The 14997-nt window shown below is 52.0% G+C and overlaps 6 protein-coding genes across 6 annotated transcripts; 4 read left to right on the forward strand and 2 right to left on the reverse strand.

Moving 5' to 3' along the window:
- Window positions 1-1588: 1588 nt before the first annotated feature.
- MRS44_010785 (uncharacterized protein) lies at window positions 1589-3519 on the forward strand (the record flags this gene model as incomplete). The annotated part of the gene is made up of 5 exons (XM_046277118.2): window positions 1589-1748; window positions 1798-2093; window positions 2146-2600; window positions 2651-3074; window positions 3130-3519. The coding sequence occupies 5 exons, from the start codon at window positions 1589-1591 to the stop codon at window positions 3517-3519; spliced, it is 1725 nt and encodes a 574-aa protein (XP_046128176.1).
- Window positions 3520-3995: 476 nt separating this feature from the next.
- Window positions 3996-5774, forward strand: MRS44_010786 (uncharacterized protein; the record flags this gene model as incomplete). Its single annotated transcript, XM_046277117.2, has 1 exon — window positions 3996-5774. The coding sequence occupies one exon, from the start codon at window positions 3996-3998 to the stop codon at window positions 5772-5774; it is 1779 nt and encodes a 592-aa protein (XP_046128175.1).
- A 407-nt stretch (window positions 5775-6181) lies between these two features.
- MRS44_010787 (uncharacterized protein) lies at window positions 6182-7109 on the forward strand (the record flags this gene model as incomplete). The annotated part of the gene is made up of 3 exons (XM_065620241.1): window positions 6182-6252; window positions 6316-6785; window positions 6904-7109. The coding sequence occupies 3 exons, from the start codon at window positions 6182-6184 to the stop codon at window positions 7107-7109; spliced, it is 747 nt and encodes a 248-aa protein (XP_065476430.1).
- Window positions 7110-7394: 285 nt separating this feature from the next.
- MRS44_010788 (uncharacterized protein) lies at window positions 7395-9024 on the reverse strand (the record flags this gene model as incomplete). The annotated part of the gene is made up of 2 exons (XM_065620242.1): window positions 7395-8789; window positions 8851-9024. The coding sequence occupies 2 exons, from the start codon at window positions 9022-9024 to the stop codon at window positions 7395-7397; spliced, it is 1569 nt and encodes a 522-aa protein (XP_065476431.1).
- A 2912-nt stretch (window positions 9025-11936) lies between these two features.
- Window positions 11937-12479, forward strand: MRS44_010789 (uncharacterized protein; the record flags this gene model as incomplete). Its single annotated transcript, XM_046284489.2, has 1 exon — window positions 11937-12479. One exon carries the CDS (start codon window positions 11937-11939, stop codon window positions 12477-12479), a length of 543 nt encoding a protein of 180 aa, XP_046128172.1.
- A 239-nt stretch (window positions 12480-12718) lies between these two features.
- On the reverse strand, window positions 12719-14609 carry MRS44_010790 (uncharacterized protein; the record flags this gene model as incomplete). The annotated part of the gene is made up of 4 exons (XM_065620243.1): window positions 12719-12875; window positions 12994-13078; window positions 13133-13242; window positions 13378-14609. The coding sequence occupies 4 exons, from the start codon at window positions 14607-14609 to the stop codon at window positions 12719-12721; spliced, it is 1584 nt and encodes a 527-aa protein (XP_065476432.1).
- Window positions 14610-14997: the final 388 nt, after the last annotated feature.

Below are 14997 nucleotides of genomic sequence, written 5' to 3' on the forward strand. Positions count from 1 at the left end.
ACTGACCTGACGATGCTTCCATTATCTGTTCCCACTCGTATCCATAACGACCCGCTATCCCCAGATCCGCAACGCATGGTCCTTATCTTGACACGGACGGGTAAGCACCCAAAGCGTCAACGGCAATCTTGATGGGGCGATAGAACAGAGCAACAACATCAACAGGAGCTGCGGCTGAGGAAGCCGAGGGAGAGCGTGACGGGTGCGCATCGTATACGGTTTGCACCGGGATTAGAGCTCGTCATGAACTCCTTGTCCTCGCATTCGTGATTCTCGAAGCTGTCGCCGAGGGTCGAGATGGCACCCAAGCCTTCATCTCCTTCCATCTTGAGCCTCGACCCAGGGAGCGGCCGCGTCTCCCATGTCATCGGGTCGCGATAACCTCTGTGGATTTGTGGAGGCGAATTTGGGGTAATGACAGGTTAAACTGAGAGGAGAAGGAGGAAAACCGTTTGGAGAGTGAGCATTGCCACGATGAGGGTCAAATGAGGGCCAAAAGAGCACCACCACCGTACAGAACTGTGCCGTTCCCCCCTCTCGTCTCGGACGGTGATTAAGCTTGATGGTTAGCTCTCTTCTCGGATTGGTTCCGAAGGCGCCACCAAATAAGCCCAAGAACGTTGGTCCGCTCACCAGAACTAGGGTAGAGGCTTGGCTGCTGCTTGCCAAGTCGGACCCCAATCCGACTCCAACAGTGATCGATCTTAACACCTTCCCTTCTCAGTAGAAGCCCCGTTGCAGTAGAGACCACCGAGACAGCCAGAAAGGTCACGCGTCGAGGCAAGATAGCCAGCGATCATATCTCTTGGCCAAGATGCACCCAGCTCGCTCTGCCAAGTGCGGGGACCCTAGCCCGAGCTGGCCAACCATGCACCAGGAGACGGTAGGGGACAACGGCACTAGCCCTTGAGCATCTGGCTACTGGTCGTGTGTGTGTGTGCGGATGTGCGACAGCGCTTCCGCTGCCATCGCGTAGGAGGCGTCCAGACGATGGTCCGGGGCGTTTTGCTACTCAATACAGTCGCCGACTACTACGTAAGAGCAATCCTCATACGTGTGTTTCTGTCTCTCCATTGCACTTTGCTGACCGTGACACCAGAGCAAGCTTTGCTTCTTGCCCATGATCCCTGACTCGGGGTAGCACCAACCAGTCACACACACACACACACACCCCCTTTCAGCTGCGAGCCTCAATAGAAGCTTCGTTACCCTGGGGGCCGAATGCTTGGAACCTTTTGGCATCCCTATCTCGTCTGATACGGCTGGTGCATATCCCTTCTTGGCATTCACATGGTGCTACCACATACCCAAGACACCCCCAGGGCTCGGGATCGCCTTTGATCCTCCTCCTGCCCTTTTTGCAATGGGCTGCCGCTTGCTCCGTCGTACAGATTTTGCACTCTGCTGCTCCGTTAGATAAAGTGTCCCGTCCCGCCCGCGTTGGCTGCTGATCATCCCCCTCAGTCTGTGTCAGGCCTCCTCCTCTTCAAGACCCCTCAGAGTTCGACGCTGAGAGTCTACCTCTGTTTTTTTCTTATCCCTGTTACACACTCAAGCATTCAATTCTTTGCTGAATTCGTCTTTCGCCATGACATCCAAGGACGCCGAGCTCGACGTGGGCCCGGTGACGCCCCCTCTCAGCAATGATCCCGAGAAGGGCTCTGGCAATGACAACGAGATCCCCGATGACTTCCGTGAGAAGGATTTCATGACCCGAAATGGTCTCAACCTGCAGTCTTTCCAGCGTCGTAAGTTCAACCGTCAATGCGGCCTGACTCCCCTTAACGCGAGCTCTAGGTGACTATGGCACTGGTGGTGTCGAGCTCGATCGCTCCATGAAGAAGCGCCATCTTCACATGATTGCCATCGGTGGTTCCATCGGTGCTGGTTTCTTCGTCGGTTCTGGTAGTGCCATGACCAAGGGTGGCCCTGCCTCTGTCTTCATCTGCTTCAGTATCGCTGGTGTCATGATCTTTAACGTCGTGCACGCCCTTGGTGAACTCGCTGTCATGTATCCCGTCTCTGGTGGTTTCTACACGTACTCTACTCGCTTCATCGATCCTTCCTGGGGTTTCGCCATGGGCTGGAACTACGTGAGCTACCCTCGACTGCATCGAGCTGGACGCTTTCGCTAACGGGTCCCAGGTCTTCCAATGGGTCATTGTTTTACCGCTTGAGTTAACGGTATGCTCATTCACGGTTCAATACTGGAATAAGGACATCAACGAAGCCGTATGGATTAGTGTATTCTGGGTTGTCATCATAATCGTCAACATCTTTGGAACGCTGGGCTACGCCGAAGAGGAGTTCTGGAGCTCTTGCTTCAAGCTGGCTGCCATCGTCATCTTCATGATCGTCGCCGTCATCCTGATCTGCGGCGGTGGCCCATCCAACGGCAAGTTTGACACGTATCAGGGTGCCAAGCTATGGTATGACCCAGGCGCTTTCCAGAACGGCTTCCGTGGCTTCTGCGGTGTCTTTGTCACTGCTGCCTTCTCGTTCGCTGGTACTGAGCTGGTTGGTCTTGCTGCCGCTGAGTCAAACAACCCGGCCAAGGCCCTTCCCGGCGCTATCAAGCAGGTCTTCTGGCGTATCACTCTGTGAGTACTCAAGCCAACAGTGGTTCGTGACCCCTACTAACGTCTGTCAGCTTCTACATCGTCGGTCTTACTCTTGTTGGTATGCTGGTTAGCTCCACCGATGAACGTCTCCTCAACAGCAGCAACCCCTACAAGGATGGTACCTCGCCCTTCGTGCTCGCTGTCAAGGACGCTGGCCTCAAGGGTTACGACTCCTTCATGAACCTCGTCATCTGCGTTTCAGTCGTCTCTATCGGAGTTTCGTGTGTCTACGGAGGCTCTCGTACCCTGACCGCTCTTGCTGAGCAGGGCTACGCGCCCAAGGTCTTTACCTATATTGATAGGTCTGGTCGCCCTCTCATGTCGGTATTGTTCAACCTCATCTGGGGTGGCCTTGCCTACATCGTTCTGGCATCCTCGGGTTCTGTCGTCTTTGACTGGCTCCTGGCCGTCTCTGCTCTTGCTGCCCTGTTCACCTGGGGATCTATCTGCTTCGTACGTTGCTCCTATCACCACATTTTGTTCCATCTTGCTAACTGGACATGCCTAGGCTCACATTCGCTTCCGTACTGCTTGGGCTCGCCAGGGCCGTTCGCTTGATCAGATCCCCTTCCGGGCTTGCGGTGGAGTCTACGGATCGTATCTGGGCCTCTTTCTCTGCTTCATCATTCTTGCTGCCCAGATCTTTGTTGCCATCGCACCCCCTGGACAGACTGGCACTGGTACTGCCGAGGACTTTTTCAAGGCCTGCCTTGCCATTCCCGTCGTCCTTGCCTTCTGGGTTGCTGGATTCATCTGGAAGCGAACCGGCTGGCTCACCATCGACAAGATTGACCTCGACACCGGTCTCCGTGAGCATGACTGGGATAGCATCAACGCCTACCGTGCCAAGGTTGCCTCGTGGCCTGCCTGGCGCCGCGTCCTGCACAAGTTTATGTAAGATGGAAGCTTGGCTTCTATCGGCTCTGGCTTTGGTCTTGCCGACATGATCTAGATTGTATTTACCCCTCGTATGCGAGGATTATCTGATAATACCCGTCAATATATATCGCTTTCAACCACTCCTCGAACGAGGCTTGGCATTAGTGACTATACAAATCTATGACAACTCGTTTCAAGTGGCCTGTGGCTAATTTATAATATCTTCGTAAGTGCAGTTCTCACCAATATCGGTCGGCTCAAGTGGGATAAGTGGCGATAGACCGGCCATCCCACTTCATCCGAGTGGGATTGACGAAATAATCGCAGCATGAATTTGTCATTTCTGGCAGATATTTCAATCTCTCGGAAGGGCGTGTACTACATCAGGGATTCTGGGCTTGTATATATTAAGATCGATCGGCAGGCACACTTCTGATGTGGTACTCTTGACGCTTAACACTCCACCACGACATAAACACCAAACAACAAGTCACCATGCTCGACGAAACTTTACTACACCTTTTCTCTGATGCAGAGGAGAATGGAAGTAGCTGGTCTGATGCTGGTTATTTGCAGCATTATCAACAGCACTTATCCCACCTCGAAACTGGATCAAAATTAAGTCTTCTCCAAGAGTTACTTTGCGTTCGATCACCTGTGCCGCCTCTACCGGAAGATATTCTCCAAAAGATCGACTCTATCCTCTTGCGCACTAGAGATCACCGTATCCTCACCCAAGCCTCCTCGTTGACTCCATCACGGACGATTCGACATGAACAAGGCGGAGCTACCAACCTTTCACTCTGGAGAGGAGATATCACCACCTTGGCGGGTATCACTGCAATTACAAACGCCGCCAACGGCCAGATGCTTGGATGTTTCCAGCCGACGCATCGGTGCATCGATAACATCATCCATTCGCGGGCAGGGCCTCGCTTGCGGGATGAGTGCTTCCAGCTCATGCAGGATAGGGACAAAGACCTTGGCGCGGGTGAGACGCTTGTCACTCGCGGATATGATCTGCCTTCATCGTATGTAATTCATACGGTAGGCCCACAACTCCGTCGTGGTGCCTCCCCGACCGAGGTTGAGAGGAGACAGCTCACCAGATGCTACGAGTCTGTTCTTGACGCTCTGGAGCTGCTTCCAGCTGAAGAAGATGGTAGAAAGGCGATTGCACTCTGCTGTATTTCGACAGGACTGTTCGCGTTTCCAGCCAAAGACGCAGCTGAGATTGCAATCTTGACGGTATTGTCGTGGCTCGACGATCATCCATCAACGACAATAACCGACATTATTTTCAACACCTTTACCGAGTCTGACACCGGAATCTATTCAAAACTTTTTGAAGCTTTACCCACAGACTGGACCCCTCTCAGTGGAGAGCCCAAATCGACACCGCTTGTTGGATCCTTGGCTTTGGCTCGCGAATGGCTCGACGATGCAGACGCCGTGTTGGTGACTGCGGGTGCTGGACTATCGGCCGCTGAGGGCTTGGACTATCACTCTCGATCGCTGTTTGCGGAGAACTTCCCTGGATTCCTCAAATATGGGTTGACGTCCCTGTACAGTGTCTTTGGTTACAATGACTGGCCGTCAGAGGAGCATCGATGGGGCTACTTCTTTACTCATCTTAATATGGTGGCCAACTGGCCCAAGATGCCTTCTTACCAAGCCCTCATATCGCGGCTGAACAAGTTTGGCCCTGACGCTCACGTCCGCACATCCAACGCAGATGGAATGTTCTTGGCCAACGGCTGGTCCGAGAAGCAGCTGTCCACTCCTCAAGGCTCTTACGCATACCTACAGTGCCTGGAAAACTGCAGATTCGAGGCCACAGTTCGATCCGCGCCTCTTGTTGCTGACGCGATCCCACACTTGGACAAGGTTACCCAGAAGTTGATGGACTCGAGCAAGGTTCCGCGGTGTAAATATTGTGGAGCGAAGATGAGCATTTGCGTTCGGGCGGGCCCATGGTTCAACCAAGCCCCCTTCAAAGAGGGCGAGGTCGCGTGGAAGTCCTGGAAGTCAAGGATTCTTAGGGAAAAGAAGAAGCTGGTGATCCTGGAGCTTGGTGTCGGGATGAACACGCCTGGTGTTTTGCGATGGCCCAACGAGGATCTTGTTTTCAAGGGGAACGGCTTGGTCAAGCTGGTGCGTGTTGGATTAGGGCCAGAGGCGGTTGTATCATGGGACCAAGAGGATGGAGAGCTTAGCACGTATGTAGATGGAGATATCAGCCAGATCATGCCTTTGTTGGTGGGCGATGCTTAGAGTTTGCCGTTGGAGACGCGCGCCTACGAGTTGCACGTTGGTCGCCCGCCATTCAACTTGGGTGTTTGTTGACTAGACCACTTAGAAATAGAACAAGAGGGAAGTCAAACGAGTCAAACAAATGTCTTTAATCATGGCCACACGTGATGTCTTGGCGAGGTCACACGTCATCTTGGGAGGCTCTGGAGAGGCTCATTTGCCAAGCGTGATGCTGACATGGGTTTCACGGGTTCTCCGGAACGCCCGCGTGGCTGTGCGCCCCGCCGTGATTGTCTGCAGGTGAGTTGCTGGCCACAAAAAGGGCGCACAGCCGCCTTTCGTGAGAGGCTGGAGATTTCAACTTGTTCTTTGAGACTGAGGCACAAGCAGAAGCAAAGTCTACGATGTACTCAAGTTGACGACAAACAATGGGATTCGAGGCCCTTTCTAAACTCGCTGCGGCCGGTGAGGCTGCCTATCACAATCTATCCAAGAAATGGTGAGTCTCGATTGTCTGTGCTCTACCTAGGTCAAGGCAAACTGACACGGTGGCACCGCAAAGGGAGGACCGAAAAGCGCGATACGCACAAGATGAGCAGGATGCAAAGCTCAGAGAAGAGATTCGCTTGCGAAATGAATTTCTCGGTCTAGTCACGAGCAAGATGACGGGCGACTCAGCCCACGAGATGGCTCCTCTAAGATGCGACCCTCGCAGCAATCACAAGGCCGTCTTCCTGGTGACGACGCCCATCTCGTTTGGAAAGTTTGCGTTGTCCGAGGCAAGCTACAAGCTCTTGGCCAGGCACGTCGGCATGAGCCTCAACAGCGTGAGCCACTGGGCTGTCTGCGTGATCGACAGGGGGCTAGGGAAGGATTACTGCTACGATTTAATGAGCGACCGTCTGGAATTGAGTGCCCTGGGGAAAAACTACTTTCGTGTCGCTGTGATTACGCCCGAGTTTATTGACACGTGGAGTTCTTGCTATTACATTGGCGAAACAACAAAATCGCATCAGGAGATTCAGGACCTAGGTAAGCTGAAGGAAGAATATGGGTAGCTGGGGGCTTCTAACATCTTTTCTAGGCCGACATCACATGGAACTGAATCCCCGATATCATTTATTATCTAACAACTGCCAACATTTGGTAGACACGCTTGTTAAAGAGCTATGCAACGGCAAGGTCATCAGTCAAGCCAAGTTGGACGAGGAACTATCTCTAGCCTCTCCAAAAATTGCGCGCGATCTGATGATAGCGCGACTGAGATCCAAAATGGACGTGGGAGGTGAGAGCGAGGACAGTCCCTCTGTTAAGGAATACCTGGGGGCATTGAAGAAGCACTGGGGAGATAAGTGATATGCTTGCGATTGGGAGTTTTCTGGGATTCGTTTCATCTGGAGGCCAATGAAGCTTCTAGAATCGGACCAAAATGGGAGTGTATTCATTGGGGATAGACCATAGGATCTAGCACTATGTTGCTACCTACTTAATACATGCTTTTAGACAACAAGGTGCCCAGACTGTTCAAAGTCTCAGCAACGCAGGTCGGACTAGGTTTCAACAAGTACTAAGTCGGCTACTCATCAGTAGGCCGTGGCGATACAACGGAATGTGGGAGATCCGAAGTGCTTACCTCCATTATCACTGTCGGTTCTCAATCTCATATACCTGCATGTCGTCCTTTGTCTCCTTCCTCGCAACAAAATTGTCTGTATCAGGTTGCTGGAGGTCTGTGATGTAGGACTGGAACTTCCACGCAGCCAGCTTCTTCTCAAATAGCTCATCAAGCTGTTCCAAGCTTCTCCCTCTGGTCTCTGGAATGAAGAAGAAGGTGAAGGTAGCCAAGATCAAATTGCCCCCGGCCCAGATATAACAATACTTAGGGCCCCAGTTGAGAGCCTCGGGGTTGATAAAGTAAGGTGAGCAGAAGGCACTTAACCATGAAACGAGAAAACTGGCACCTTGTGAGAAACCAACTGTCTGTGCTCGGAGTCTTTGGGACGGTATCTCTGTCTGAAGAGCCCATAGCACAGGACCTTGGCCAAGGCCGTATACCCAGACAAAGACAATGCTCAGCCCCACGAGGACCTTTCCTGCAGCAGGTGATCCAACGGGGGAGACGGTGTAGGCAATCGCCATGCCCAGCATGCACGCCGAGTTCACCACCGAAGCAGCCATCAGGAGATGTCGGCGATTGAGGAACCGCACCGCCGGGAAAGAGAGCAGATTTCCCGTTAGGGCGATCGCTATAGATACCGTTACCCACATGAAGGGGCTACCAATCCGTGCCTGGACGAAAAAGTATACCGAGAAGGCTGAGATAAAGTGAACGCCAGTGGCCGCCTGAGCAACAGCGGCTGCGATGCTGAGAAGCGTACGTCGGAGGTCTGTACCGCGGAAGGCGTCCAGCAGGTGTGTCGAGGAGCGCATCTCGGTCTCTTCAAGCCAGGCATTCTTCATGATTGCAATATCATCACGCAGTCGGGCTTCGTCAGTTATGTTTCGCAGTTTCCGGATAGCTGCTTCGGCTTTGTCGTCCTGGGCTTTCGAGATGTAGTAGCGGGGCGTCTCTGGAAGAAATATCAAGCCAATGGTCATCAGCACTGGAATGGCAAACATGACCGCGAGCGGGATCTGATAAGACAGTCGGCTGGCGAGAACTTGAGTAGAGTTGTCGACGACAATGCCCGTCAGCGCCCCGAGGTTGATCTGCATTACCACCATGCCGATGGCCGCACCTCGAAGATACGCTGGGGTTGACTCTCCGATGTAGATTGCAGAGTAGGTGCTGTAGAAACCGTTCGAAAATCCGAGAAGGATACGACCGAAATAGAGCGCAGCGATATTCGTGCTCCCAATCTGAGTGGCGACGGAAACCGCACCCACCAACGACGCGGTCCATAGGCCGACCCTGGGGCTAATGAAGCTTCCGAACTTGAAGATTGCGATGCAGGCTGCCAAGGCCCCGAGACTGATCAGACTCTGCAGCAAAGTCTGCACCTTGGTGCTGATGTTGTACCCGATGGGGTTGGCTGGCTAGGTCAGAAGAGGCCGTTCAGCATCCATTCCATTTGCAGGCACAGGGACAGGGACTTACATCGACATAACCAAAGACGGCCAGAAATCCCGGCATAGACTGGAACCCTGCAATGGCGGCAGAATCGTATCCGTATTGGAATTGAGCCAAAGCGATGAAGAGGCAGATTGCAATCAATCGCTTCTCGCCCCAAACAGAGCGAAGCCGAGCGTTGGCGGGAGACTGTGGCTCCATAGTCGTGAGAATGCAGAGATGGTTGACAATGAGGTTCTATAGGAGAAAAGGGGCAAAGAGGAGTCATACCCTCTCTTGGCAGTGGGAAGGAAAGGTCACCGATTATATCAATCTCGACCACATGCCCCATCACTCGGATCCATTTCCCCAGAATACTTCCCCGCAATCGCATCGATCTTGATGCAACGATAGCATGGATCTGATGCCGTTGGTTTAGCGCGTTTGTAAGGCAGGTTAGGCTTTCATCGGAGCCAGTCCTCCGACCGAGCTCCAGTTGATGATCTCGGCAATCTCTCAGCCACTGCCGATGTAGCCTGTCCGTATAAAGTACACTGAAGCATTTGTGGGGGCAATATCGCAAATATGGTGACCCGAGCTCTGATGGAGCGTATGGAAATCATGGAAGCGGCACTTGAAAGCTCATGGGTAAACACAACCATCAAAAGGCTCGCGCCCAACTTACCACACTTCGTTTCTGCAGCAGAATCAGACGTACGAAATACATGACATGTATGGGTGTTGTCTTGATAAATGTCTGTATAAAGAGGTATGGCAGGGGTGGTCTCGGCACCAGTGTTCTCGGAGCCATACGTCCGAACTGTAAGTTTGTAACCCGCCACATGTCAGGGTGAAGAGCGAAATGGTCCAATCAACGGCAACGAGCTTCTACTACTTCGGGACCATCCGAATGATGAGAATCCGAGTGTTGGGACGCCCCCAGTTGATAGGCGCATATTTCGATTCGATACTAATACCCTTCAGGAGAACTCGACCAAGCATCCACACTTCGCCTACCAGAGGGAGATCAGTCTTGTAGAACGAGAAAGGTTCAATTGTATCACCCTGCTACCATCATCAATTCGGTCTTCTGGAAACACGCTCCTCGTGATATGGCACACTTCCAACATGGAGTCCTCTTTGGCTTATGTTTGTCTCGTTGCTTGCGTAAGTGCAACATGTTCTCTTTGCACCCTTTACGAGATATTTTGCGCCCCGTTCAGTCCTATTCCTGGCCCATTCCTTGCAATATATATAAGGCTTATCAAGGAAGTATATCTCGGAGGATATTCCAAAACGATTATTCAGCTCCATCAACAATATGGTGGGTAGAGCTGTTACGCAACGTGCTACAATATATTAATAGTGTTGCAGGGCCCATTGTCCGGATAGCTCTGAAAGAGTATTGTATCGATGATCCTGTGGCTGCCAAGATAATCTATGGGAGCCAGTCGTAATCCCATTAACCCGCTACCAAATATGGTCAGTCAGAGACTTCATTTGGGTTTTCCATGTTTGGGTCTGACGTTTTTATTCCAACAGTTTGGCTAAGGCTCGCTAGTTGGGCTCCGTTTCAAGTTACAGGGTTTTCTAGCATTGAATTCACAAATGTGTTCTATCAAAACTGTCTTCTTATCCATTATGCACAATACTTGATGCCTCAATGACACCGGAGCAATGGCACATAGCTCGGACGTGTTGGTTTCCCACACATTTGCTTGTCCTCTATGTCAGTGCTCTCTCGACAAAGGGTCATATTTAATTGACCTATATTGTCTTGTTAGAGCTAGACAGGATGCTGAAACCGAGTAGGTATTATGGCTTTTGTTTCACCTGTCCCATGTCATATGTACTTAACTACCCGGAAGTAAACTCCCTCAGTGAAGGAAACATCACATTAAAGGTCGATCATCAGCTATCGAAGGCGGAAGGGCCTGAATTAGTGACTTTGGTTTGTTAAAGCAAGATGGCAAAGAGTTGTATGACTGTCCCAGGCACGCAGCGTGGGGGAGATAAGGACCTTGAAGTGTCTCCCCCATCTGACACAGGTCGGACGACCTGCTTCGCTGGCACTTTAGTCTGCCTGTCGATCCTTCGGCCGAACGTTAGCGGCTGACAGAGAGAAAATGCCTTAGGGGTGGACCTCGATGGTCTCAAGGCTAAGCACTCAAATACAACCTCGCAGCACCATTTATTTCGTCCAGAGCCGGAGTCATCGTGTGTGCCAGCAAATGGTATTAACCCGCCAATGGCAAAACTAAACTTGGATCCTATCGACTCACATCCTGCGAGTATGGGTCGTGCCCGACCGTGGCGGAGTAAAAATAGGAGGATTGTAGGGTTGTAATGCTCCTTTGGGTAGTCGCCGACTCTTGACCCAATCAACAAAGATGCTGTGCCAAATTAGGAGACACCGCTACTCTTTGGCCAACAGTGTGACGTTGCGGGAGAAAGAAGGTCCGTTCTGACACTGGGCGAGGTGACATTTTCCCACATTCACTTCGCCTGCTGAATCGGCTGGTGTCTGAACCGAGCCCTACGAGGCTAGACCACGACCTTGAATGGACCCCAATTAATAAGGGCAGGGTTCTCAGTGGATTTGGCAATCGCGCTACGCGAAATGATGCTGCTTTGCTGCTCGATTAGCGTTCCAGACCTGGCTAGTGACGCTGGGCACAGGCTTAATGAAACACCTCTAAGGCAGGACAAGGCAGATTGGCAGAGCAGCTGAAAAAGATTTCATGCAAAGGTCTGAGGACCCTAGCACTGTTTCGAGACGACGCAGGGATTCATAAGCCGAGTCGTGCTACAGGGGCATGTCATTCGGCCAAGACAGGCTCGCCGAGGTTTCAAGGCATCCCAAGTTTGCCCTCGTGTCAATCTCTTCGTATACGGGGCGAATGGGGGGACAATCAGCCCCATAAGCATTAATGCGAGATGGGAATAGCTCATGATGGACCCCTACGCCAATCTTCAGCTCCAAGGCAGGCTTTGTTGAGGTTAAATACGCAGTTGGTCCCCTCGTGGCTTGCAAGTTGCTGCTTGTTGGTTCTCACCCATCGATCCTTGTATCACGAATCCTCTTGATCCTTCTCCGTTGAACACCTCGTCCGTGCCTCTCTACACCCATCACAATGCGCTTCTACCAACTCCTCGCCGTCGCGACTGCTGTCGCTGCCGCTCCCGCCCCCGAAGGCGGCCTCGACGAGCGCGATCTCCAGGAATGCTACAAGGTCGCCACCTCGATGCTCCCCAAGTTGACCGCGATCCCTACTCCCGACGCGACACTCTCTTCGTGGATTATGCGCCAGACCAACCTCGTCACACAGACCGACGAGTGTGTCATCCCTCACGTCACCGGTGACATGGCCAAGGAGTACAGCTCGTACGCTTCCGAGCTCTCCAGCTGGTACGGCGAGCAAGTCAAGGGCTACTCGAGTCTCCTCGACGCCTGCAGCGACGTCCCCGAGATCCAGAAGCAGATCGAATCTATTACAGAGTCCGCCACCATGTGCAGCTCGATGCGCTGGGCCTCCGAGACTGGCTCTGCCTCGTCCAGCGACAGCAAGGACAGCGATAGCAAGGACGACGACAATGCTGCCAGCAGCGCCCCTATCAAGGTCGGCATGGCCGCTGCTGTTGCCGCTGTCGCTGGCGTCTTTGTCGGCATGATCTAGATGGAACTGGGATAACAATGTTTAATGGATAGGAGGTCTAGCGATTGGCGTCTTGCGGGTGTGCTTTTGCGCTTGGAATGAGGCTCGGATATATCTGGAAGGGGTCATTCAATACAGATTTACTGGCGTACTCAGAGTCAAATGTCATACAAATGTCTCGCATATCTCCTTGTGCTTGTGAATTGTGGTCCGAAGGAACCTCGATGTGCAACCATTGACTCTCCAGAGCAAGACATTGACTATGATCTCGGCTCTTGGATCTCGGGTACTTGTTTCATGGGAACCTGCGACTTGCAAATGTTGGATGCCGCATAGCCGGCTCGGAGGCCAAGTGTTGTGTGCTGAAGTCCAAGCACCACGATCGACTGCCATTCCATGACAGCTTCATTCTCTGAACTAAGCAGTGTATTCTAGATATCATGCCTCTGTCGATTATAATGAGTAATATATAGCTCAACCATCCAATCTATCAGTCCACTCCAGTCTCACTCGCTCTCATCTCTCATTCTCTCACCAAGACCTCTCGTTAAGATCAAGCACTGGGTGGAGCCAAGCCGTGCTCCGTAGAGGCACTCCTGGCTCAAGGCTGAGGGCGAGCTCTGTGAATTTGTCAGTACGCTGCCATTTTTCCTGCGAGGGGACAACTAACGTACTTCTTGGATTTTGGGTCGGTTCTTTTAACTCTTTTAGCTCCTTTCCGGGCGTCATTCCCGCCGCCGCTCTCTCAACTAGTAGGATCAATGCTACACGAAGAGACTGCCAGCTGGACTGACTGTTAGTCATTGCCTCTCATTATTTCGGGGAACTTACCAGACCGTGATCCAGCATAGATATGGATCAGAAATACGTAGTTCAATCAGTCAAAATTACCGACTCCTGCCCGTCATCATTTTCATACTGACTCGAGTCATCGGTTGACTCCTCAGCTTTGTAGAGCCTTCGCCAAAGCATGGTGCCATTTCCTGGGTCCATGATAACTGCATAGTGCGTCTCGTCAACCAGTATGTTGTCATCTTGTAGGAATCGGAGGATATCGCGGAAAGTGATGATTGGATCTTGATGGCCGAATCGTTGTTGACACTTCTTGACTCGCTTCTTCCAGAGGCGGTCTAGATGACCCTTCCTCTCCAATGAGCCATCGACGAGCGCTGCCATTGCGGTTCCGTCATCTCCCGAGGCTAGGTCTGCAGCGGCTTGTTGGAGTTTAGTGGGATCCTTTTCGTCGTGGCCGTCGTGGTTGAAGGCTGTTAGGAAGGTATCAGAGTCGCGAACAAGCGATTTGCGATCGTCTTTTTCCACAACGTAAACTCTTTCAGGTGTGCAAAAGACAAGATAAGCTGCGGTTGATCTGGAGGTGGAAAGGATCTTCAAGATGTCCTGAATATGACAGTCTTGGATTTCTGATGCTGTCACGTCGGTGTCGGGCTCTTGATAAGTCGGGCTGTCTTCTCCTGGAGTGGGATCCAGTAGCAGCCCTCGCAACGCGCTCGAGATGGATCGTCTTTTCCCAAGAATGACCTTGACCTGATGCATTCTGAAGGAGACTCGTTGTCTCAGCGTGTCTCTGCAATGGTATGGCCGAAAGTTCAAGCCCATGCTAAGGCCCTTTCTGACGCCTGTCAAAACTCCAACATAGCCGAGATAGGTGACTGTGGTCGCAATCACGGGGCCTCCAGTTTTCCGAACAAAGTCAAGCTCAACAATGATCTGTCTCAGAAGATCCATGCCCCAGTCGAGAGTCCGGAAGTGAAGCATGCGGCTTGATTGCTGATCTGGGCCATCGGCCAGGTTCAAGGTGCGTACGCCGCCACTGGTGCATCCTAGCAATATATCCAGAAGAACATTGAAGGCGACTAGGGCGTGCATGGGAACGCCCATGGCCTTGGATATACCCACTAGCTCGGCATTCTCCTCTGGCATGTATACTCGGCGCAGGATACGCGGGGATACAGAAGCCATGAATTTCCCAAAAGACTGGCCAAGTAGGTCTTTGAGAAGGTCGTTGAAAACAGTGTTTATGTTGCATGAGATGTCGGAGCCTTGGAAATGAGGCACGATATGTGCATAGCGCTCCTCTGGCGGCTGCGAGAGGTCGACCACGAACCTGGGGATCTCGGCGGCTGTCGACATTTTCCTGGTAAGAGGTGACGACGAACATGAGGCTGAAGCGGTGTGAGGCTGATGCCTGGAGGTGTAGGTGAGATGTAAGACTTTGGGAGTTGCCAGCTCACGAAGCATTTGCGTATGCAGATTACCTAATCTTGCATGAATGCCAACTGGACTGATTGTTGTTATTAAACAGGTGCCCAAAAGTTATTGTAGGCGCAAGCCAATGCGATAATAAGCTGATGCCCTTGTTTTTCGTTTGCATTTGTTTGTGCCGGTTTGGGTAAAATGACGTTTGCCTTGATGCCTCTATCCCCGCGCACAATGGAACAACAGCCATCGGGCCATAACTATTACCCGTTGGCTCATGTGGGCCAAGGCCCAGGCGAGCCAACCTAGAAAAAGCTCAGAG

This window comes from Fusarium solani, assembly GCF_023522795.1.
Source record: "Fusarium solani strain SB1 chromosome Unknown bctg00000006, whole genome shotgun sequence".
Classification (NCBI taxonomy): Eukaryota; Fungi; Ascomycota; class Sordariomycetes; order Hypocreales; family Nectriaceae; genus Fusarium; species Fusarium solani.